The sequence below is a fragment of the Hyla sarda genome, chromosome 6 (genome assembly GCF_029499605.1).
Source record: "Hyla sarda isolate aHylSar1 chromosome 6, aHylSar1.hap1, whole genome shotgun sequence".
In the NCBI taxonomy this organism is placed as follows: Eukaryota; Metazoa; Chordata; class Amphibia; order Anura; family Hylidae; genus Hyla; species Hyla sarda.
The window spans coordinates 67,692,084-67,718,710 of NC_079194.1; the positions used below are offsets into that span (position 1 = coordinate 67,692,084).

At 40.7% G+C, this 26,627-nt stretch overlaps 2 protein-coding genes across 8 annotated transcripts in view; one reads left to right on the forward strand and one right to left on the reverse strand.

Annotated features, from left to right (window-relative positions):
- CENPP (centromere protein P) overlaps positions 1-26,627 on the forward strand; it is a 373,003-nt gene that overhangs the window by 94,412 nt on the left and 251,964 nt on the right. Inside the window, exon 8 of one of the 7 annotated variants that reach the window (XM_056524048.1) lies at positions 2,465-2,593. The exons of the other annotated variants lie outside the window; for them this stretch is intronic. Within the exon in view, the coding sequence (XP_056380023.1) occupies positions 2,465-2,593 (129 nt within the window). Of the gene's footprint in view, positions 1-2,464; positions 2,594-26,627 lie in introns of those variants that run through there. 7 annotated transcript variants of the gene reach the window in all.
- Positions 248-16,109, reverse strand: OGN (osteoglycin). Its single transcript, XM_056524050.1, has 6 exons — positions 15,865-16,109; positions 8,736-8,814; positions 6,071-6,229; positions 5,215-5,417; positions 4,526-4,621; positions 248-3,548 (listed from the first exon to the last, which is right to left on the reverse strand). Exons 1-6 carry the CDS (start codon positions 16,027-16,029, stop codon positions 3,375-3,377), a joined length of 876 nt encoding a protein of 291 aa, XP_056380025.1. The 5' UTR covers positions 16,030-16,109; the 3' UTR covers positions 248-3,374.

Below are 26,627 nucleotides of genomic sequence, written 5' to 3' on the forward strand. Positions count from 1 at the left end.
TGTAGGTGTGTGGACTGAGATGTGCTAAACTCTTTTGTGCACTTCATACTCGGGCTAATGTGTTATTTCTGGCATTTATTAATAAGGTAAAGTTATATCTGTAGGACATGTACGGTATTTACTTGGATTCTTCGCTTTTACTATACAGTGTGGCTCCACACCATCTATAGTAAAATGAAGTCAATGCTGTTTTTAAAATAAATAAATATATATAAATCATATCTTTTCTCTCAGATAAATAAAAGAGGACACTAAAATAACTTTATTACTTGTATGTTACCATCACTATGTAAATACATTTTATTAAGTACACACAGAGGCATATTTTTGTTAAGGCTTGGCTCAACCAAGTTTCTTACTATGTAATATATTTTCTTGTTTTAAACAACTCTCCAACATGCAAAAGACGTGAAATTGGTACAAAAAATAAAATTAAAATAAAACTTCATTAATAGAGGTTTCAGAGATTGCTGCACAGTGAAATGCAAGCTTTATCTGCAGAGCGCAGCCTGTGATAGTGGTTGGACTTTATAACTAAAGACTCTTGTTTTCTTAGTGGTAATTTGCTATTAAAATAGTTTGACATCACATTAACACCAAGTATGTAAAGCCGTCACTACTCCTATTGTTCTATGGGATGTAACAAGCTACAGTAAGGACATCGGGTGTAAGATAATTCTAGATATCAGGTTTACTTCTGTTTAATACTGTACGTTCCCCAATATCTTAGTGCCTAATTACCAGTGTGATTTACAGATTGTAAATGTACGTACACTACTGCATAATACATCCAAAGGGTCTATGAAATGTACGTTAAGTTGTAAGCATGAATACAGGCTATATAAATACATTTTGCAGAATTAAATGTTGAAGCCACAAACAACACACCATTGGCTTCCATCATATATCGATCTCATATATGTGAACCAAGCTTTATTTGTGTCTAATGCTAGATTGCTGTCAATTTGGGCACTGTATAAACAGTGGAGACCAGCAATTGACCAGGGCTTCTACTAAGTATCAGCCAACAGACCAAAGTCATGCCTGGTCCGTGCAAGAAAGAACAAAGCGATGCCTGGGCTTCACCATAAGTGGTGGAAATCTATGCAAAAATTACAAATATAGCTTCGTCTATCTCTCATTTTCCTTTTAAACTCTGTATAACAAATATGTACCAAATGAGTCAATAACTTTGTCAAACCAGAGATCTTATGGTCACTTTTTTTTGTGAAAACTGCCTCCCTGGCTGTGCCTTACCAACAACAAGGAGGTGCCTGCCTCACAGATTGAGATGCACCGCCATAGAATTTAAATGCAGTGGCAGAGCTTTCTCAAGGCAGTATACCCAACATAAAAAGTTATTTCCTATCCACAGCATTGGGGACAATTGGTGGGGATACCATTTCTAAGGCCTCACACCAATCCTGAAAACAGAGGAAAGTTGTCTCCCGAATGAATGAGATGTAGCGCGTGTGCATGGCCAGTGCTCAATTCATTAACTATAGGGCTTCTGAACGTTGTCGAGTCCAGTGTTACATTCATTCGTGAGAGTCGATGTAGGTCCCAATAGGCAGACTCTCCAATAATCAATTTGTTTTTCCCTATCCTGTGTATGGCTGATAGCTTAATTTCATGTTGGGAATACGCCTTAAGAAAACTGCATGATGCATCAGTCATTGCATTTATAGAGCTTTATTTTATTGCCAATTTCTTATTATAAAGTGTGTTCTGTTGGAGTTTCTGGAATCATGCTCACTTGCAAGACTGCATGTATTTTCTGAGATCTATTGATTCCAAAAAATGAGGCATATATTAAGCTTAGACTGTGGGTTAGAGGAGAACTGCGGTGTAAATTTTTAAGTCCCCCATGGCTTCAAAAAACATAAAAAACAAACTTTAAATGGGCACTGTTAGATACAAAAACTTTTGATATGTTTTAAAGCATGCTAAACCAATAGGTTTTGCAATTGCTTTCATTAGAACATTTTCAGTATTTCATACTGAAAAAGCCAGTCAAACAACTGCCCCCCTGCCTGCTTGGGCACATACTAGTCCTGTTGTGTCCATGCTTAATCACCTATGTCATGGACACACTTCGTTGATTGACAGCTGTGAGCGCAGGGCTCACAGCTGGAGGAAAATACCTCCCACTGTCAGCTTGTGTCCCGCTACTGTCAGTGAGGACAAGCTGGGAGTTGTAGTTTTGCTAATGCTAGGGGAGATGGGAGCAGACCGCATACTGAGGGAGGGGGCGGAGACCTGCACAGTGAGGCCACACCCCCTCCCTTTGAGAGGAATTCAGACTAGTGAGCTAAATTAAAAGTGTAATAAAAAATTAAATAAAGGTGCTAGACGCATAAAAATTACATGTACAACGTCAGGATTAGGTACTGAGTGATTGATATATAAAAAAAAAAAAATTTTTTGTTGAATCTGACGGGTACGCTTTAACTCTCCTTCCTAGATTTCCCCGTTGCGGAGATATCTGCGTCCCGTTCCTCCGCTGCTGCTGGCCTCTGGCTTCTTAGGCTCGAAACGTCACGGTGCTGGCAGCGTATCGCCAGCCGAATTGATGTCCCGCCTCGGCCAGTGATAGGCTGAGTGCACTGTCATGTAAGGAGCCCGGGCCGTCTTCTCCCTGCTGCTGTTTTTGAGGCCCGAGCACAGTAGAACTTGAAAAAATTAACGCTGCAGTTCTCCTTTAAACAAAGTCAATTTGATTGAATACATTTGGTGAAAATAAAATGTGCATTTGAACCGGTTAATGGTCAAGGTTTATGAAAGAGAGACCTATTGACATTAGTGATTGCCTTTACATTTTTTACTTTAAAAAGATAGGGGGATTTATCATTTCTGCGCCGCAGCCTACTTTTATTTTTAAGTCCGAAAATTTTTGTTGAAAAATTTGCCCAAAAATTTTTGACACCTTGTGTTGAGCTTGCCAAGTTTGGTGTGGCCTCCCGTGAGCACCATATTTATTACATTTTAAGTATTCACAGGCTTAAGTTTAAGAAAATCTATGCCAAGTAAATAACCCAACCCCCCTCCCCCCAGTGTCTTCATTTACTATGCTAATGCCAAAAGCTTTAGTGATTGCTTCCATACTGTGACTTAATGGTCAGACTTGTCAGACTTCTTTCCAGTAAAGGTATGCTGTGTTGAAGTGTGTGTCTCTAGCTCTTAGTAAGTGACCATGGCAGAGAGGTAGCTATACACTACTGTGTTATCCCCACTATACTGTTAAATAGACTCTATCTAAACTATTGTAACTGTAAAAATATTTGCTGCTTAAAATTCCTAGACCTGATAATTTCTGATGACTGGAAATAGGGCGAGTATTTCATATTTTGTCAATGGGCTTGAACACAGCCTCATTATTTAAAATATGATCCATAAGGTAAAATTCTCAGGCAGGTGAAGCTGTTAGGATATTTTCCAAGGATTACTGGGTTTCCTTCCATTCTGACCTCATCCAGTCTGGGCCGTAGATAACGGGTGTCATTTGCTTTGCAAAATGTATCGTCTGTGATGGCATCTATATTGTTAAACTAAAATAAAAGGAGATTGGGATTAAAACAAAAAACATAATTATTTCATAGCTTTATACATAGATAACAGCATTTGGCTATTTATACACCACTCTGTTCAAACTCCTACTGTACTACACCTGTATACACAGCTGTGCTTACTAAAGAGTGAAGGAGACTCCATACTTGCTGGAGTGGCAGGAGCGGTCGATATGGCATTTGGGGTCTAGCGAAGTCCCCTAGGCCTGCCATTTTAGTACTCCTAATACCAAGAGCTGTCACTGCACAATCTATTGCAGTGAAGTGGTAGTGTGCTGTATTGTACAAACAATCAGTTGTTTTGCCCCAAGGATAACACAAAAGTAAGGCTAAAGTTTAAAAAAATATATAACTATGTAAGACCCCCTTACTATAAACAACTAATGCACTTTTGCAATCAGTTATGGCATCACTTGTGGTGAGTTTTAGGCTGGGTTCATTGAGCTGGAGGCCAGGCATATGTAAACCCAACCCAAGTATTATAAATGGAAAAACCCTTTTGCCATTACTCGTGTGAAAATGTACAATGTGCATTTGTAAATGTACAAATAAATAGTACAGTTCACCCTACAAGGCAAAGCCCTTTCACATAAAAAAATCAATAGAAAAAAAGTTACTAATTTTTTTTTAAGTCTAAAATGTTTTTCGTTATATTATTACACCAATTGGTACCATTAAATAGTACAACTCGTGTAAAAAAAAATAAAAAAAAGTCTATACAGCTATGTCTATTGAAAAATGCACATTTATAGCATGTGAAGGTGGAAATAAGAGAGCTGGAAGGGGTCAAGGTGACCAAAGACAATACATATATATGTTGGTATATCTAACAATATGATGTGTATAGGGGCAGCCCGACTTTGTCAGGGATGACAAGTATCTTTTCTCAGGAGATGAGCTGTGCCTATGGTGTCTGGGTGTAGTATACGGATCCTGTTCAATGGATAGATTCCACATACCTGTAGATGAATAACACGTAGGCTTTCTGGTAGATTTGCTGGGACACTTTCTAGTTGATTGTTAGCCAGGTATAGGTATGCTAAATTGGTCAGTTTCTATATCAAGAAAAACAGAGGAATATGCAATTGACTAGAATATGCAATTGACTAGTTTACTACTATTACACACAACACTCTCTTTATAGGGAAGAGCAATGCAGACAATAGGGGAGAGCAGACGATGACCGATCCTCTTTTCTTAAAGGGGTACTCCACTGCCCCAGCATCCAAAACATTTTGTTCCGAACGCTGGGTGCAAGCTACGAGGGTCGTGACGTCACTGCCACGCCCGCCTAGTGACGCCATGCCATGTCCCCTAAATGCAAGTCTATGGGAGGGGGATGGCAGCCGCCACTCCCCCTCCCATAGACTTGCATTGAGGGGACGTGGTGTGACGTCACTAGGGGGAGTGTGCATGATGTCGCGACCCCCATAGCTCGCACCCAGTGTTCGGAACAAAATGTTCCGGAAACTGGGGCAGTGGAGTACCCATTTAAGGCAATTGAGCTTCTGCAGTTTTTAAAGCACTTTAAACCAGAAATGATGTGGATTACAAACAAAGGAAAAAGAAAAACAGAATAGCTAAATTTTTGCTGTGCAAATACACAACAATTTTCAGCACAATACAGCACTAGGTGCTTTTACATTACCTTGAAAGCATTGGCTTTGATGGCTTTGCTTTTTATCATGTTATGGTTGGCATTAAACGAGGTCAGTTTTGTTGGTAAAGCCGGAATCCTGGTCAATTTGTTTTCTGCAAGGGAAAGCTGCTCGAGGTTAAGCAGCTTGTCAAACGCTTTGTCTTCTATCTCTTCTATTTCATTTCCGGTCAGGTCAATCCTTTTTAAGGTGGCTAGAAGAACAGATAAATAAAACAAGCTAATTTTTTGGGGGGGGTCTTCAGCAGTAATTATATGCAACTATGCCAATATACTACATAGTTGCACATAGTTACTGCTGAAGACTATAATTCCTTTAATCTCCATACACAGAATTTAGCATTAGATGTGATTAAGACTCCTTAGAGATCTTAAAAATATTAGCGTGATTTGAACGTGATCCTTAAGCGTGGAGTGCTGCCTTTAAAATTGTATGCATTTGGCTATATTGAGTTGTGATTGATCTGTTATGGACTTTCGACACAGATACTGTAGCTAAAATCTTCAACAAAGTGCAATGCACAACATGTGAAGGAGATTGACACATTCAAAGGTGACAGGAAAAAAATCGCTGCGGATTCTAATTCTAGGACGTGCTGTGGATTCAGATGTGCACTATGCTCTATACAGGATCTTGTGAAAATCGCCCCCTTTGTTGCAGTAAAACCTGAATGGATTTAAAGTTAGATTTTATGTAATGGGGCAGCTGGTCAAAACATACACAAGTTTACACAGATTGCCATAGTGCAAAGGGGGACATCTGCTGTAAAATATGTGGTTTGAAAAAACATATTTACTAAAGGGATCCCACTAAAGCAAAGGGAGAGCTGTGCTTCTGTAGACTTACGGAAGTCAGAAAAGTCTTTTACTGTAATTTTCTTAATTTTGTTGAATCGAGCATACAGGTATGCCGTCTCTTTAGGCAAGGGTGGTACTTCCTCTATATCTGTTTCTTCACAGTATACTGATCCACTGAGACATACACATGCCAGGCATGTAGGCAAATCTGAAATTAGATTTATAAAATTTATATTAAAATCATAACAAGAAAAATTTTGAAAAATTGTATTACACCCCTTAAAGGGGTTATCCAGGGAAAAAAATATTTTATATATCAACTGGCTCCAGAAAGTTTAAACAGATTTGTAAATTACTTCTATTAAAAAATCTTAATCCTTTCAGTACTTATGAGCTGATGAAAATGAGTTGTTCTTTTCTGTCTAAGTGCTCTCTGATGACACCTGTCTCGGGAACTGTCAGAGTAGAAGCAGATCCCCATAGCAAACCTCTTCTACTCTGTGCAGTTCCCAAGACAAGCAGAGATGTCAGCAGAGAGCACTGTTGCCAGACAGAAAAGAACAACTCAACTTCAGCAGCTGATAATTATTGGAAGGATTAAGCTTTAGAAGTCATTTACAAATCTGTTTAACTTTAGCCAGTTGATAGATATATATATGTGTATGTATAAAAATTTTCCTGGAATACCCCTTTAACATTAAAATCACAACACCAAGAAGTCATAGAATTATAGAAGTTGCAGGATTGGCAAGTTAATGATATGTACATGCTAAAAAACGTTATGCATTGGTAAGCCACAATGCATAAATAGCTGCTCACAATAGCATGAGCAACATGCAGCCTGGTGTTATGTTTAAAAACAGCTCCTGAAATACTTCCACTACTAAATCAATGTAATGCAGAGCTGTTAGTGTACCTGGAACAAATATTAGAGGATTAGGACTACCATAAATTATGCCACCCCACACCATATTCCCAGGAGTATGATTGATTTGACATTTCCTAATGGAGGCCTCCTAATGGTGTCGCCCACGTTGTTTCCCGACTATCATCCGACTATCATTGCATCTTTGAAGAGGACAGGCCTACATTCCAGCCTTCATTGCTGTCTTGTTCTGCGACATGGTATCCTTTGAGAGAGATGGCATAAGGTCAATGAAACATCTGTAGATGGACATCTGGCTCATAGCCCAATGTTGTACAAGCACCGACCTTCTAGGCTTGGTGTGTGAGGTCCAATTTAACTTGCAACACAGAATGGATCACTATGCACCATTCTTATATTCTGGTGATCTGTCCATGCAGGGGTTCGCCTCTTTGAAACTCTTGTTTAATTCCTGTCCGTTTTTGGTCTACTAACCACTGGGGCACACAGTGTTGAACAGTGCTGACATCTAAGCCTATGGCTGTAGTGATCTGCCGTGTGATAGACCAAGGTCTCTCAGTTTGCGACAAATGGCCATGACAGGAGGCATCATACATACTGTACTGACTTCATCCGATTTCAGAGGGTTAATGTGACTGACATTATTTGCTTTCTGTCTGACTTTTATTCCATTAAAGCCCCTTCCACATGCCACAGATTTTATTAGTTGCAGATCTTAGCTACCCATGCTACATCCTTGCTTTGTATAACCTTACAGCTTGTCCTCTTTGGTGTTGCAATTTCAGTGTGAAGGGGGAGATTTATCAAAACCTGTCCAGAGGAAAAGTTGCTGAGTTGCCCATAGCAACCAATCAGATCACTTCTTTCATTTAAAAAAAAAAGGCCATTGAAAAATGAAAGAAGCAATCTCAGTGGTTGCTATGGGCAACTCAGCAATTTTTCCTCTGGACAGGTTTTGATAAATTTCCCCCAAAGAGTGTAAAAGAAAACTTCTTCTTTAGACCATCTTAAAGCAAAAATGTATACAAAGTTGAATAAAATGTCTGTTTTTGTAAATACCTGTCATTCCTTTACTATTAAAGGGGTAGTCAAGTGGTGAAAAACGTATCCCCTATCCTAAGGATGGGGGATAAGTTTCAGATCACGGGGGGGGGGGGGGGTCCGACCGCTGCGCTAGAAAATCCCTAATGGATGTTCGAAAATCCCATTATAGTCTATGGGATTTTTCTAATAGCTGTTTTACCCCGTTATCGCCTGTTATTAATAACGGACGTTATTTTGTGACGGGCAATTGAACGGAAGAAATAGTACATGCACTATTTCTCCCGTTACTATCTTCCATCACAAAATACGTCCGTTATTAATAACAGGCGATAACGGGTTAAAACAGCTATTAGAAAAATCCCATAGACTATAATGGGATTTTCTAACATCTGTTAGGGATTTTCTAATGGCCGTTTAACCCCGCGATCGCCCGCTATTTTATAACGGGCGTTATATAACGGGTACTTTTCCTAGTGTGAAAGCAGCCTTAATATGTGATTTCACCACTCATTATTTAAGTAGGTTTTTCAGAGATTTGTGTGGAGGAATTCTTTACAGTGCCCTCTGCATGAATAAAAAAATAGACATGAAAGAGACAAGTCCTGCAGTCGTCTTCTGTGGGGAATAAAAGCTGAGTAGTGTTGATCATTTGACCCACAACAGCCAATAGTGGCAGAATGCTGCAATGTTTCATCCATAGGACCTGGCCACAGTTGTCTACAATGATCATATGAGGAGACATGACAGTATTCTCATTGCCTTTTACTCTTTTAGTAAATTTTACCTTTGGCTTCTGTGGCATCTGTGACATTTCCATCAGGTTCCCTCCTAAACCTTCCTTTTGAAACTAGAAGTCCATTTGGCTGTTAAAAAAGAACAAAATAGAAATTCATAGACCTACTAGAGTTTAACAAATACATTAGAAAGACATTGGGCTATATGGTAATAAAAGGCATATTGATACACTATGAAAATACCAATACATTTGAACACAAAAGGTTCTTACTTATGTGCTTTAATATTATTAATACACAGGCTTATATGGCAGTGCACATCGGGCAAACACTGATGACATCATGCATCCTTCTCATATAGGATAAAAATAAAGGAAAGGAATGCAACTAGAAATATGTGGACAGGATATGCAGTCATGAGTGCAGGTGAAAAGAATCTATTAAAGGGGTACTCCACTGGAAAACATTATTAATATCAACTGGTGCCAGAAAGATTTGTAAATTTACTTCTTTTTAAAAATCTTAATCCTTCCAGTACTTATCATGTGCTGTATGTTCCAAAGGAATTTTTTTTTATTTATTTTTTTATTTCCTTTCTGTCTGACCACAGTGCTCTCTCCTGACACCTCTGTCCATGTCAGGAACTGTCCAGAGTAGGAGAAAATCCCCATAGCAAACCTATACTGCTTTGGACAGTTCCTGAGACAGACAGAGGTGTCAGCAGAGAGCACTGTGGACAGACAAAAAGAAATCTAAAAAGAAACGAATTTCCTCTGTAGTAGTAGAAGTAATTTACAAATGTGTTTAACTTTTTTGGCACCAGTTGATTTAAAAAAAAAAAAAAATGTTTTCCACCGGAGCACCCCTTTAAGTTAAATATCCAACATACATTAAGTCATTCTGAAAGTTGTTGTTTTTTTATTTTTTTTATTCAATCTCTAAATCTGACAGAGAATATATTTGGTGGCTTTATAGCTTGACATTGATTAGCATTCTATTTTGGATTATTTGATAGTAGCCACAGGGTTTTGCCTCCATAGACACTTGTACCCTAGCTACAGGATCGGGTTTAAGTGGGTAATTTCAGGGGTCTGACAGTTTGCACCCCTGCAATCTTTGGTAATATCAAAGAACAGAGTGCTCATCTGTCTAAGGCTCTACCATAAATAATGGACAGAAGAGTGGTTGAGTTGGCACACTGCTGCTTAATTTCAATTCCTTTTCAGAAGTCCGACTTTCTGGTTTAGACGGATCCCAGCAATCGATTCCCATCTTCTCCCACTTCATGTATTTATGTACAATACTTATTAGTTCATGCTAGAAAAATGTTTATCTTAAACCCAGAAGGATAGTACCAAAAATGTACTATCCTCCTCTGATGAAACTGCTCCTATAAGAACCTGTGAGATAAGTTTTTAATCAGTTTGTTTCCTGTGATTTTCTAAGGGGGAGGGAAATAATATGCGAAGGTTGGACATTTAGAACTTGTAACCATCAGTTGCAAACATTATGGTATAATCATAGCCCTAGTTTGTCAATTATCTATGTTTTCCTTGTTTTTGCAGTAGTCTTATTACTCATTTGACTGTTGGGCCCATACAATCACGACAATATAATATTACTTTAATGGTGGTAAAACCTCTTTAGAAGTATTTTTGGTTATTATTGTCTTTTCTGTACACATTTACTTGATGTGATGTTTCTTGCACATTTACTTGATGTTTCTATCGTGGGGTATGCATTACAAAATACCCTCCTAACCTCTTTAGATGTGTACTGTAGACTGGAACTTCTGGACAAAAAATTCTGTGTTTGGTTTCTATTTTCAGTTTGTAGAACTGTGTTGTATTATTGCTGTATCTGGTAGTGGCGCATCATCTGGACTTCTTTAAGATTCCTGAAGACAGTTTATAAGAAATTTGGTGTCCTCAGTGAAGCTGTGTGGTAGGAAAATTCTCAAGACATTTATACCTTGTGAAGTTTATAGAGAATGATTTGTACAACACAGAACTGTAAATCTTCATAATCATCCCCTTTTTTTTGCAAACAGTTAGGTCTTTTTTTTTTTTTTTTTTCAAGAAGGTTCATATAATTACTCTAAAGGAAGTTGTATTCTTTGAAAGTGATATTTCTGATTCCTGCAGAATTTTCTCCCATGCTGAGCAATACAGTAATGGAGGCACTTTGGTCTATATTGTGTCTTTTCAGTCCACACAAATTTACCTTGTGTATAGGTTTATTTACTTGTGATTAAAATGAAAATTGTAACTATTGTGTTTCAGTTGTTTAGCCTTTCCAAAATTTGGATTAAAAAGGTTTTTCTGGAACCTTTATAATTGATGGTCAGTTGCTCAAAGGGGCCATGTTACTTAAAGGAATACTCTGGATAAGTGTTTGTTTGTCTTTTAATAAATATGCCTGGATTGCTTAAATAATAATAATAATAAAAAAAAAAAATATATATATATATATATATATATATATATATATATTTACCTCCTGCGCTCCCCTGGTGCCTCCTGTATTGCTGCTCCATTCCCCAGTGCAATCTTTTTCCTGGTGGATTGATGCATTACAGTGCGGCTCAGCAAATCGATGGGCGCAGTTGTGTCCTACCGTAGCCAGTGATTGGCTGAGCGGCAGTGTGAGGTACTAAGCACCCAGTCTGGTGCCGAGGCTCACTACATCACATTGCTGCTCAGCCAATCACTGACCAATGCTGAGCTGCACTGTAACAGATCTACCACCGTCACCAAGAAGAGGATCATATCGGGGAACACAGAAGGTTAGTAAAAGTTTTTTTTTTTTTTTTTAAGGCAGTCTGGACATATTTAAACAAAAAAGGCTTTATTTCATTGGGATATTTCTCAACCAAAGAGGCTGATATTGGTTTTTATAGCCAGCATTGGGCTGATGAACAAGTAAATGCTCATCTGTGGGTTGATTTTGATCTTTTATGCAGGCCTAAAAATCATTAGTTGGCAGTATATTTCCCAATGCAAATAGGGGACATGCTGCTGATAGTAATGGAAGTGAGGGCCCACAAGAACAATTATCTGGGCAGCCCTGTGCACACACAAATTTAACCATGTAGAAGGCTCCTCTTCACACAAAATAACATACATGTACAAAGTTGACAGCGGCATCCGTCATTGGTGGTGCAGTGGTCCGGATCAGCTCTCCATGATGTGATCTGACATTACTTTTGACATGTTCATCAGACGCATTTTTCATGGGACCACTTTGTGTATGACTTTGTAATGTATGCAAAGGTAAGCAATCAGCTCACCCTCATGTCCTGCTCGAGCATGGGCTGGTTTTATAGCCAAAACGCATTACTGTTCACTTGAGATCTGTGTTCTGTGTGGTTTTATACATAAAGTAACACAGTTTAAAAGAGACGCTGTGCTGGGCAACTTTGTAATGTAGTGCAAGAAGCTAAACTTTTTGACATATTACCAACACCTCTAGTGACCAATGTATGATTATATCATAATGTTAGTGGGCCAAAATGAGCATTCATAAAACTAGCATACTAGTACTTGCCTGTAACATGAAGTAGGACGTGCCAGGGCTATCAGGGGTGAAGTGTACATAATCACAGGTCACCAATGTATATCTAGTTAAAATAGACAGCTGTTTCTAACAAATGACCAATAACTAGTGGGCCCAAGTCTTAATGGTCAGCCACAACCAACTTGCTGCTGCTGCCATTCACACTTTGCAGAAGTAATTTACTTAGTGTAGATGTCTGCCATGTTTTGTGGCTAGGAGAAAAGAGCAGGCTTGTGTAGTGCTCTTGTTGCATCCATACATGTTGTACACCCTTTCAATATGGTAGATGTGTCATGTGATTCCTAGTCTGACTACCAGTTCAGAGTTTGTGTTTCTGTGTAGACAGAAAGTTACTTTATCCTGTGTATAGGACATAGCCAGGCCTTTACTGCATCGTTTTGAAGCGCTAAAAAATTGATCTTTACTATTGAGCTACAGCTGTAGTCTAAAACAATTTGTGTTGTATGTGATCGTATGAACTACTGCTGTCACTCTATAGTTAAAATGAACGTTTTAGCACTAGGAAAAAGTTGCAGTTTAGCCCCGGCTTTTCTGTAAACTGCAGGATTACATCATGGTCTATCAAATCCTTCCTGGCAGCTCTCAGACCTCTCTCCACCAAGACCCCCCTTTCCCTTTCCACTGTTGAATGTGTAATTTCTCCTTTTATCCAAGAGAACGGTTGTGCAGTGAATTTCTACAGCGATTATCTGCAGAGTTATTAAACTCTTCTGACTTACTGTATCTGCATTTGTTGTGTGCAGATTCTCTAGTGCAGTTTTTCCCAACCAGTGTGCCTACATTGTGACTTTTCATTGTGGCTTAAAGGAAAACTGTTATCAGTGTCACCGCACTAACCTGTTGGTACAGGTGTGTAGTGTGGTTGACACTGATAACCATACTTGCCTGCCCCTGATTTGTGATTTGCACTGTGTAGAAACTGGAGCCCCCAAAAGTTACAAAATGGCGTTTTTTTTATTCACCCCACAAATAATTATTATTTTTTGTTTCGCCGCAGGTTATATTTTATCATAAGTGATGTCATTGGAAGGTACAATTGGTGACGCAAAAAACAAGCCCTTATATGGGTCTGTAGGTGGACAATTGAAAGCGTTATGATTTTTAGAAAGGAAGGAGGAAAAAGCAAAAGTCCTTTAGGTGAAAATAGGCTGAGTCCCTAAGGGTTTAAACAGATTTGTAAATTACTAAATTAAAAAATCTTCATCCTACCAGTACTTATCAGATGCTGAAGTTGAGTTGTTCTTTTCTGTCTGACAACAGTGCTCTCTGCTGACACCTCTGTCTGTCTCAGGAACTGTACAGAGCAGGAGAGGTTTGCTATGGGGATTTGCTTCTACTCTGGACAGTTCCTGAGACAGACAGAGGTGTCAGCAGAGAGCACTGTGGTCAGACAGAAAAGAACAACTCCACTTCAGCAGTGATAAATACTGGTAGGATTTCCTCTAGAAAGCCAGAGGTATAATAGGATTTGTAGGCTTGCTTAGAAACCATATCATGTACAAGAGCCTCTAGATTATTTTTTTATTAATGAAAGAAAAGGAGTAACAGCTCGTACCTCCTCACATCCACACCTAAGCACGGACAGGCTGGCAGCGCCATCGTACCTACATCAGACCTATATCCTCAGCAGAGAATACAGCTCGTCGGTGTGATAAAAGGAAATCGTTTATTGTTTCATTCGATGATACTATACAGAACAGAAAAGTCTGACACGTTTCAGGTCGGTATGACCCTTACTCATGGCATAAACAGTACCCCTTTGGTATCATGTGACCCAAAGGGGTATTTTAAATTCTGGGTGTTTTATGTACTATTTATGCCCTGAGTAAGGGTCATATCGACCAAAAATTCCCTTTTATCACACCAACGAGCTGGATTCACTGTTGTGGATTTTTTTTTTAATTAATAGCCTATGCTGCACAATATAAGCAAAAATATTTTGCCAAAGTGCTTTAAAAGAATCAGCTGGAGTCCCTCATTACCAAGCCAGCTACAGTACCATGTAATTGAAATAGCCATAATACAGTGCCTATGTAATAGTATTAACCACACTACAGTTCCTATGTAATAGTGTTAGCCATATTACAGTGCCCATGTAATAGTAATAGCCACAGAAATGTGCAGCCACATCCACTCTGCAGTCTCTTGCCATTCCTCTCCAGTAGGAGGTAACTATGGCCCAGATTTACTAAATGTGTCTTCTTCTTAGACAGTGGAAACTTAGACGAGACAGTGTGAGTATGTGCCAGATTTATCAAAGCGGCTCAGGCGATTTGGTAAATCTGTCATATTTTTTGACTGTCTAGTCTAAGCTCAGACCAACTGTTATCTTAAAGTTCACCAGAATTTTTAGTTTCCAGGGCTACATCTTAAGCCATGCCCCTTTTTATTATGGCAATGTTCTTTTCAGATGTGATAAGTGGCACAAGTCATGTAAGACCACTTGTTTTTTTTTCTCCATGCCATATCTTTTTTTCATTACCGTGCCCACTTAAGGGTCTAATAATATGATTCAAGCATTGTATGAGATTATCAAAATAAAAATAAAAAAATCCAAGTTTTTTTCTTTTTCAGCTGCCGCATGTAGACAAAACCATAGCCAAGTGTGTTAATACTGCAGTTATATTGGGAAAAACCATTGGCCACTGCATGTGTTCACACTACTGAGATTCTGTGTGGAATCCACTTGCTGCAGCCTCCCATTGATTTCAATGGGATTTTGCTGCTTAGCTCTCATGTCAGATGCTCCGTGGCCAAACTTCCAACGAGGAATTCTCGCTGAACCTACGTAGTATGAACATATGCGTACTTGACTGAGACTAAGCTGCAATTCCAGACACAACCAATGGACAACGGTGTCACCGTTCCTGGAAAAAAAATCATATCTATCTTCTGATCTTAGACAAGCACTTTAAAATATTAACATTATTAAAAGTTTGCCAATTTGTTCAGATAAGGTCATCTTGCATTGATTGTATTTGCCTATTTTCCATTGCATACGGCTTAGAATATTAAAAATATTTCACTTTATAAAGTATCACCTCTCCTGGCCTTATCACAGAATTGCATCTACAAATGCAACTGGGCCTGAGCTTTCATCTGCTGTATACAGTAGCAGGGAGATTTATCAAAACCTGTCTAGAGGAAAAGTTACTGAGTTGCCCATAGCAACCAATCAGATCGCTTCTTTCATTTTCAAAGAGACCTGTGAAAAATGAAACAAGTGATCTGATTGGTTTCTATGGACAACTGCATCACTTTTCCTCTACACTGGTTTTGATAAATTTCCCCCTAGGAGTTTAATTTGTAAGTATTGTCAAATTTACACACTTGTGTGTATTGAATCATTTGTTGCCATTCACCTTCTTATTACTATTTAGATTTTTCAATAGAAACTGTAAATGACATCTAGTTAGTAATTGGATTATCAATAACACATTTATCCCAGTCATTATATAATGGCTACACATGCTGCATTGCAGTAGCCAAGTATGTAAGGCAACTTGTGACTTTTCACTCAGCAGGAACTACAGATACCAACAAGACCCGCCATCCCTTTATGTTGGTTTGCATAAGAATATAAGTATTTGTAGATGTAGATACCTCATCTGCTGCCTTGCGTTGTTCGAAGTGTTGCTTAAACAGCATTCCTTCAAATATTTCATCAGCATCATAGTCATAAACTTCTTCTTGCCGCACCGGAGGTGCCGACTGTATGAATGGTAGCAGCAGGATCACAGAGCACCACATATGCATCGTCTGCTTCATAGCTTGTCCTTGAAGTTGTACTCGGAGGATGCAGCTGCACTTCTTAAAAGTTTTCCTGGGGAAAATCCTTTCTCAGTGTCTGGGAGAGAACAGCATGCCATAACAATAGTGAGAGGCTGCATGACTTATTGGCAGGGACTGAGCAAACTCGGGCCATTGAGGGGGATTATGGTTAACTCTTTAGGATGATTGCGAAAGGCATGTAAGGCTATAAAGCAATTCAAGGAATCCAGCTAATTGCTTAGTACTAACCAGCCCCCTCCCCTCTCTATTACTGTCCTGACATGTGTTACTCATTGGCAAGATTAGATGTGAAAACTGTAATCTAATGTTAACTTTGGCTAATAACATTATTACAGAAATACTTTTTGGCTTAGGATCAAATTTTCATCCTGATGTTCTATAGAAATGATGCAGGATGGGTGAGAACTGGTTAATTTCTAAAGCAAAGAGGATAACCTTACTATAGTGGCTGCTTTACCATATGTACATCACTGACACAGGAAAAGAATGTTTCTATAAAGGAATACATTGTATATTTTTATATTTCAGTACCAAATGGTAAAATATCCCACAGAGTGTGTAAGTATCTTACCTTCTGTCCCCTGATCTCTCAGAGCCTCTTCCCTTCTGTCTTCATTATGTTCATTAGATGAGCAATAGAGCCCAGATGTGGATAATCGGGATAGGGGGCAGAGGAACTCTTCATACTGTATATGGATGACATGGGCCATGGAATGAAGGAGGCAGTTCCAGAATTCATAGCCTTAAGGGTATAGGTTTACTTCCCATACTTCCCAAAGCAGGGGGGCAATGCAGCTGGCAATTCACACATGCCCTAAGGGTTTAGTTTTATGTATGGCTATGCATACCTTTTAGTCACTAACTGCAGGACAGGGGAAATACTGTATTTTGGTTTATTTGTGCAGCCAAAAGACAAAATTTTTTATTCTGTATTCTGTGTTTAAAAATATGTAAGAAAAAAAATATATTCAAATGCTTCCAGATTTTTCCAAATGACCAGAAATTCATGTAGATTCTGTGTACTAGTAGGCAGTAATGGAGAGAATTTATCATTTACTGTAAATCAACTTTGCATTTAGCTTTGAATCGGTACAAAATTTATGCTCAGACCACGACTTTATGTGACTCTTTAGATGTACAAGATTCCCACTCACTTTCACTTATTGATAGGGTCTAAATTATGTGCTGAATTTGTTAAATACAACTTTTCAAGTTTTATTCTACATGGTTCATTCATTTCGTGAGCATTTTCTGCACAGCGGACTCTATTAGTTCTGCTGATATCTAAGAGACATGAACCAGTTGTTCCAGATTGTTCCACTTAACATCTGGGATTGAATGTTCCATTCTGATACTTCCAGGAACCACATTTTCTGCTCTCTTTGTGCATCTTTCCATGACTGTCCTTTTTTATTTTATTTTTTAAGGTCTCTTGCAAAAGCCTAAAATGCATCCCAAAAATAAATGCTCTCTGTGATGATTCAAGATTTTAGGAGCCAAACATATTCCAACAAATGAAAACCTGGCCAGTTTCACCATTACTTGTGAAATTTTTGGTTCTAATAACATTTTGATACAATTACGATGGTCCGGAATATAGAATTATTGGGAACATTGTATTACACTTATCAGATATTATTATAATGGAGTGGGGCATCTTAGGATGGGCAATTAAACTGCTAAATGTGTTAATACCCAAGTAGACTTAGAAATGTTGACACTGTTCAATTTTATATACTTACCATTGCAATAGGAGAAGTAATGATATGACGTTGTTTTTCAGGGGTTGTCCTAGTCCAGATTTATGGGTACAACTTGTAAAAAACTTTTTTTTTTTTGTTCTAACACTACTGTGCCTCAGTGCACAAACAAAGGCCATGGTTGTGTATGTTTGATGTGGAAGAACTTGACTGGCCCATATGGAACACTGACCTTAACCCAATTGAGCACCTTTGTGATGAAGTATCTATTATTGTATTATTCGGTACATCCTATTTTTCACTAACCTTTATCAATAAAGTTTAGATATCTAATTGGACGTTGTCATAAAGCAGGACCCCCTATAAACCAAGAATGGAAAATGTCTGCCCTACGGCCCACAACATCATTTGGTCTTGCCCACCAATGCCATAGACCCGTGGGTTGCTAATCTGGATGCCGCAAGAACCCCTCTCACAAATACTGCGGCATTCTGGTTGGAAGGATTTTGACAGTATGGCTAGGATGCCTGTGGCTAAGCCCCACCACAGGTGCCCTAGAACGTCCTAGGCTGTGAGGTCTTTTGGCCTGCAGCCACTAGAGGCCAGGGGCATCTTTTCATTTGGGACACGCACAATGAGTGACATCCGATCCCAAAGGTAGATATTCTCTTGGCCCCTAGTGACTCCAGGAAAAAGCTGCCTGTGGCCTTTAGTGACTGCAGGGGAGCTGAGAGGGTAAGTATGTATTTTTTTTTAAATCAATTTAGCAATACAAAGCTACCTTCAGGAGGAGCAATCTACATACAGCGTGGGTGGGGGGGGGGGGAAGCTACCTTCAGAGGGATCCTACCTACAGGAGCAAATTATCTACAGGGAGTCCTACCTAAAGGAGGACCTACATACAGGGGAAAACTACCTCTTGGGGAAGAAACTTACAAACAGGGGCCAAGCTACCTTCACGGGGGTTCTATCTTTAGGGGGTCCTACAAACATTGGGAAAGCTACCTACAGGGGAGTCCTACATACATGGGGCAAGCTACCTACAGGGGGATCCTACATACGGAGGGCAAACTACCTACAGGGGGCATCCTACATACAACGGCATCCCACCTTCAGGGGGTAAGCTACATACAGTGTGTGTGTGGGGGGGGTCAAACTATCTACAGGAGCAAGCCATCTCCAGACTGACCGACGCAAACCTAGAAAAGCCATTGTCAGTAGCAACATTATGAATACCAGGTTACATTACACGCCTCACTAAAGAGAAGCCATTCAAAATATAGCTGGCTAATTTTAAAGTTGATAATTTTGTATACCCGTGAATGATCACATATCAATCCAAATGGCCCTTGGCAGAAAAAAGGTTCCCACAACTGTTATAAACAATCTAAACTATTAAGGAGAATAAAGCATTTTTGGTATTACTGAAAGTATTTGTCATTTATGTGGGTTGCAAGGAATACTGTTATCTCCATCTAGATAGCAAGATTGGCAATCTAGGAATTTTCTATTTGTTCTCCTTCTTAATGTCATGACTACTCTTAACACAAATAACCAGTTCTTTATCTTATATTTTTAATGAAAAAAAAAAAAGAAAGTTATTAAAACTGTATCCCTTCGGTAAAACCATATACAATGATGATGACTCCAGCATCCACAGCACATAACCACATCCTTCAGTGAGGCTCAAAATGGAGAAAAGTATATTAGGTCCTTTTTTTAAATTATAACTGATGTAGTTGTCTAGCCATCACAATTTAGCCCTTATGTTTTCTCATTTTCCCTTCTTGTTTTGTTTACTTTTTTTTTTATTTTTTAAAGAAAATTATGATTTATTTTGACCCTTTTTTTTTATTATATATATTAGTGTAATGCATACATTTGGAGGTGGGCACAATTAGACCAAAAGTCAACCAGGTGTATGCACCATAACTGTTTGAATCCCATGGAAGTGTAAATGACAAACATCAGAGAGATCTTCAATGTCCGTAATTGCCAAAAGGTATTAGATGGACCCATTCGGGTATGATGCAGGCCCTGCTCCTGAGGGCTTGTCATACTCCCTAACCCATAAAATGTATGTCATGGGATTTGTTGAGCCCTGTCTTAAAGGGGTATTCCAGGCAAAAACTTTTTTTTATATATCAACTGGCTCCGGAAAGTTAAACAGATTTGTAAATTACTTCTATTAAAAAATCTTAATCCTTCCAATAGTTATTAGCTTCTGAAGTTTTCTGTCTAACTGCTCATTGATGATGTCACGTCCCGGGAGCTGTGCATGATGGGAAAATATCCCCATAGGAACTGCACAGCTCCCGGGACGTGATTCATCAGAGAGCAGTTAGACAGAAAACAACAACTCAACTTCAGAAGCTAATAACTATTGGAAGGATTAAGATTTTTTAATCGAAGCAATTTACAAATCTGTTTAACTTTCCAGAGCCAGTTGATATATATAAAAAAAGGTTTTGGCCTGGAATACCCCTTTAATAGATATTCCAGGACTAAAGGATGTGCAAAACATAGTGTGGATAGCATGGATTAGAGAAACAACAGGGTCGTTACCCTAAGGCTCGGTTCACATAATGGAATTTCCAACAGGAATTCCGCTTAAAAAATATGGTCGGAAATTCTGATGCAGCATAATATCATTGCTGTCCATGTGATTTCGCTGCACAGTGCACACTAAGGAGTTTCAGCGGCAGATGTTTCGCTGCTGAAATTCCACCTCCAAAAAAATGAACTAGTTCAGGCATAGGCAACCTTCTGCACTGCAGTTGTTTTGGACTACATCTCCCATGATGCTTTGGCCACCTTTTGGCTGTAAGAGCATCATGGGAGATGTAGTCTAAAAGATCTGTGGTGCTAATGGTTGGCAATTGCCTGAACTAGTTCATTCTTCAGGAGAGATCTGCCCTGCAGACATTGCCTTCTTTGGGGACGGCAATGTTTGTACGGTCTCAATCTGCCGGAACTGGCGGCACATGAAGCATTGTAAGTGTGAACCTAGCCTAAAAGGCATTTTGAAACATTTGCAAAGGGTGTCTACAGATTTGCAGTAGAACACTGCACTGAGGAGCGCAGGAGTGTCTTTAAATAGACTCCCCTTTCTAGCTGAATTATAGTGTTCATCCCAGCTTTAAACTCAGATAGGTACAGTAGGTGGGCTATTCTAAACTCCGATGCCCTAAGTTTGATCGTCTCCCCCGTGACACACTGGTAGGGTAGCTAAACGGTTGTTTTGGCAGTGTGATGCCTTCTAGGCCTCTGGCTGCAGTCATAGGCATGCTGTACTAGCTGATCTCCTGCAGACTGCCATTTATATCATTTCCTTTTTCTCTCCATCCTATGTGAGCAATCCTTCAAGGTATCTCAACAGAAAGGCTGCAAACAACTGCCTTCAAGGTATCTCAACAGAAAGGCTGCAAACATATCTGCCTTTGAGCAGCAGCTAAATTTATAGGACATTTTTTTGTAAAGACTATTTAAAAAGTTGCTTCATATAGTATTGAAGAAAAAATTGACCAATAAAATTAATGCAAATGTGTCCATAGTCTTATTTATTTATCATGTGGTACTCTGTAGGAAAGCTTAGGGTTTACATTTTCTTTGCAAAGTATGGCTAGGGATCCTAGCAAGGGGACATTCTGTGATCAGCTTATTGTCAGGAGGAGACAGCATGCCATCTATTTCCATCTACTTAAGTTTGTTGTAGTAAAGCAGAGTCTGCAGTAGAGGTTGTCTCTTTCAGATGGTATATAACCTATAAAATGTACTTTTCTTCCTCATTATCGGAGAATCTTCTCTCCTTGGTTCCAGTTAGTTTTGTAGGATATGTCTAACTTAATTTGGCAACAAGTAAAGAAACTTTCAACAGATGGTCTTTAGTTTTTAGTAGTGTAGAATACTAGGCAGGGATAACTTTGTAGTTAAGTAATGTATTTTTGGCACATAGAACTGGAAAATGTACTGCAATAGCGAATCTTGCCAATACTTATAGTACAGTATAGTACACTGCTCAAAAAATTTAAGGAAACACTTAAACAATACAATGTAACTCCAAGTCAATCACACTTCTGTGAAATCACACTGTCCACTCAGGAAGCAACACTGATTGACAATCAATTTCACATGCTGTTGTGCAAATGGAACAGACAACAGGTGGAAATTATAGGCAATTAGGAAGACACCCCCAGTAAAGGAGTGGTTCTGCAGGTGGTGACCACAGACCACTTCTCAGTTCCTATGCTTCCTGGCTGATGTTTTGGTCACTTTTGAATGCTGGCAGTGCTTTCACTCTAGTGGTAGCATGAGATGGAGTCTACAATCCACATAAGGGGCTCAGGTAGTGCAGCTCATTCAGGATGGAACATCAATGCATGCTGTGGCAAGAAGGTTTGCTGTGTCTGTCAGCGTAGTGTTTAGAGCAGGAGGTGGGCCAGGAGACAGGCCAGTACATCAGGAGACGTGGAGGAGGCCGTAGGAGGGCAACAACCCAGCAGTAGGACCACTACCTCTGCCTTTTGAAGCAGGAGGAGCACTGCTAAAGCCCTTCAAAATGACCTCCAGCAGGCCACAAATGTGCAATTGTGTCTACTCAAACGGTCAGAAACAGACTCAATGAGGGTGATATGAGGGCCCGACAGCCCACCACCGTGCAGGACGCTTGGCATTTGCCAGAGAACATCAAGATTGGCAAATTTGCCACTGGCGCCCTGTGCTCTTCGCAGATGAAAGCAGGTTCACACTGAGCACATGTGACAGACGTGACAGTCTGGAGACGCCATGGAGAACGTTCTACTGCCTGCAACATCCTCTAGCATGACCCGTTTGGCGGTGGGTCAGTAATGGTGTGGTGTGGCATTTCTTTTGGGGGCCGCACAGCCCTTCATGTGCTTGCCAGAGGTAGCCTGACTGCCATTAGGTACTGAGATGAGATCCTCCGACCCCTTGTGAGACCATATGCTGGTGCAGTTGGCCCTGGGTTCCTCCTAATGCAAGACAATGCTAGACCTCATGTGACTGGAGTGTGTCAGCAGTTCCTGCAAGAGGAAGGCATTGATGCTATGGACTGGCCCACCCATTCCCCAGACCTGAATCCGATCAAGCACATCCAGCACATCCTGTCTCACTCCATCCACCAATGCCACGTTGCACCACAGACTGTCAGGGGACCATCCGCCACCTCAACAGGAGCATGCCCAGGCGTTGTAGGGAGGTCATACCGGCACGTGGAGGCCACACACACTTCGCAAGGACAATAGTATTTCATACGATTAGTTAATTCATGCAGATCTAGGATGTATTATTTTAGTGTTCCCTTAATTTTATTGAGCAGTGTATATTAGTGTGTCCACTTAAAGGGGTATTCCAGTTTTTTTTATTTGACTATGCTACAGGGGCTGTAAAGTTAGTGTAGTTCATAATACAGTGTCTGTACGTGTATGTGACAGTTTTCTCACACTTCTTATGTGATTTTCACCCCAATATTTATTTTTAACAGCATACAAAATGACTCCTGTCTCAGATTTTTCCCAGCTTGCAATGCGGCTGAGACCTGACATCACTAGTCAGCTGATGACAGGGAGCCTGTCTGGTTCAAAGGGTGGAGCGATCACTTGGTGGGAGAGAGATCAATCTGCAACTAATGCAACAGCTGTAGGCACCCTGACAGGTCTTTTGAATGGATGCAGCTCATTTATGTTTCAATGGGTGGGGTGACTGAAGTGTGGGAGGGAGGAAATATATATATATATATAAATATATATATATATATTGTTTTTTAATAATATAGATTTATTAAGGCTTTCAATACAGAGAAAACACATGAGTAATAACCAACATAACACAGGTATCAAATAGCAGACAAATGCATGAAACCTCCTCCATCAAAGGTGGCACAAAAGGATATCCATTGTACATGGTGATGATGGCCCAAATGAGGTAGGTATGTAATGGGCAGCAGGCACCCCCTCAATAGTCTAAAACATAAGAGTCAATAACAACAAAGGGGTTTATGAAAAGGGGTCAATATTTACGTAATATGAAGAACGGATTCCGGGTTAATGCAAGCCGTCTCAGAAAGGAGAGTGGAGGAGAGAGGAGGAGAAGAGAAAATGGGTACAGGACAGAAGTAAGGGGAATATAGGGGGGTGGGGGAAGGGTGAGGATGGTGTAGAAAAGATGAGTAGAGTACATACCTCGAGGGGCAGCGGGCATGGGCAAAGCCACAGACGGTGGACCAGCTGGCAGTACTGGGCGGGTAACACGCTCGAGAAAGTGTTAGGGAGTGTTAGTAGATCTGTTGTGTGATTATGGTGTCAGTTGTAAGGTTCTATAGGCATCGGTGGACAGAAAACAAAGCCATGGTCCCCATCATGTGTAGTGTCTTGTTAAGTGTCGCCTAGAATCAGCTATCAATTCTTCCATCCTGTGGAAGTGAGTGAGCTCCTGGGCCCATTCAGAGAAAGATGGAGGGGAAGCGGACTTCCATCTCCTAGGGATTACTGACCTGGCGGCCAGTAGCATGAATCTGATCAGGCGAGTGGGCCATTTAGGAACTGTTGGATGGAGACTAGAGAGAGTGAGAAGGGCTGGGTCAAGAGTGAGGCGCATAGATGTGAGGTCGACGATCGTGTCTAGGACCTGATCCCAAAAGGGAAAAAGTAAGGGGCAGAAGAGCCAGATGTGCGACATAGTGCCACCCGATGTACTACATCTCTAGCATTGATCTGGTAAGCCAGGATAAAATCGGGACAAAAAATCGGACAGGGTCGAGACTCTGTACCACGTTGTGAGGAGTTTATAATTTGTTTCCTGCGCCTTACAAGAAATGGATGTCCTGTGGCAAATGGATATGGCTCTTCTTCATTCCTCATCTGAGAACTCACGATTCAATTCTCGCTCCCAGCCACAACAAAAGGGTAGTGGGTCATCTTGGAGAGCGTCGAGCAGGAGAGCATGCAGAGCGTTGATGGGGACAGTACATCTCATTACCTGTTGTACAGAGTTTCTTGAATGGAGAAAGGGGACGGTGGAGGTTTAGAGACACACTATTTTTATCATACAAAATGTCTCCAGTTGAGCGTATTGAAAGCTGTGCATGAGAGTGGTAGGGGAATGAGAAATAATTTCTGGTAAGGGTTTCAGCCCAGAGGGACCTAAGAAACGTGAGGAGGCGATACCTTCTGATTTAGAGTTTCCAAGAGGGGGGCGGGGGGGAGGTAAAGACAGGTTCAGAAGCTGGGTTCCAAAACACTGGGAATAACCGGCCATCAGATTGGTAGAGAGGTATGCCAGTCAGGAGAGAACGATGTGCTCAGGCAATAGAGGATGTGACAGGCGGTAGTGTCGACAGAAGATCATTAGTCAGTAGTTGCCTAGGGATCCATAACAGAGTCTTAGGATCTATACGTGTGGAATGATATTTCAGGGTGACCTATTGTTTAGTGACTGGGGATGCAAGACAGTCCATAACTCTAGTCAGAACTGCTGCTAGATGATAGAGTAGACAGTCAGGCAAGCCCAATCCACCATTTGGTTTTCGTCTAGACCAGGGGTCTCAAACTCAAATTATCCGGGGGCCACTGGAGGTAACAGCTGGATGAGGCTGGGCCGCATGCGCCCCTTATATATAATGCCCCCATCATGCGCCCCTCACATATAATGCCCCCATCATGCGCCCCTCACATATGACCCCATAATGCGCTCCTCACATACAATAACCCCATCATGCGCCCCTCACATATAATGCCCCCATCATGCGCCCCTCATCATCCACCAGAAACACCCCCATCATCCACCAGCAACCCCCCCCCCCAATTGCGCCTACCCCCGTGTGGTAATAGCATGAGCTGACGGATTATGGGGGTGCTACTTCTGGGGGTTCCCCACATTAGGTAGGCAGCAGGTTCTCCACATTAGTTAGGCATCAGGTTCCCCACATTAGGTAGGTAGTAGCAGGTTCCCCATATTAGGTAGTAGCAGGTTCCCCATATTAGGTAGTAGCATGTTCCCCACATTAGGTAGGTAGTAGCAGTTTCTCCACATTAGGTAGTAGCAGGTTCCCCACATTAGATAGTAGCATGTTCCCCACATTAGGTAGGTAGTAGCAGTTTCTCCACATTAGGTAGTAGCAGGTTCCCCACATTAGATAGTAGCATGTTCCCCACATTAGGTAGTAGCAGGTTCCCCACATTAGGTAGTAGCAGGTTCCCCACATTAGGTAGTAGCAGGTCCCCCACATTAGGTAGTAGCAGGTTCCTCACATTAGGTAGCACTGTCGTTTCCCCCTCCCCCCCCCCCCCGACTCTCACTCATACACACACACAGACAGACACCCACACATGCATACACAAACAGACACCCACACATGCACAGACAGACACCCACACATGCGCACACACACATAGACACACTTACTTGTCCTGCTTCTCTCCGGCGGTGGCCTAACGAGTGACCTCACTGACGTCCTCCTGTGCGGGTCTGCTGAGGGGCGTCACATGCGCGATGTCCTTCATTAGACTTAGGCCGGACAACCGGAGACATGGAGGAGGGCGGGGTAAAGTAAGCCTTCCGGCATTTAGCGCTGCTTGCTCGAAGCAGGGCTAAATGCCTGAAGAAGTTACCTGCCCGGTGCCCGGAACTACATGTCCCGGGTGTCGGGCAATACAAATCACATATCCCTGGTGCGGGCCACAAACTTTCGTTCCGCGGGCCGGGAGTTTGAGACCCCTGGTCTAGACAGTATGCACTATACGAGGACTTCCACGGGATCACACAAAGCTAGATAGGAGCAATGAGAGTTCTCTAAAAAAGGCTTTGGGAGGACTGAGGGGATGCAAGAGAAGAGATATAAAAGTCTGGGTAGTACGT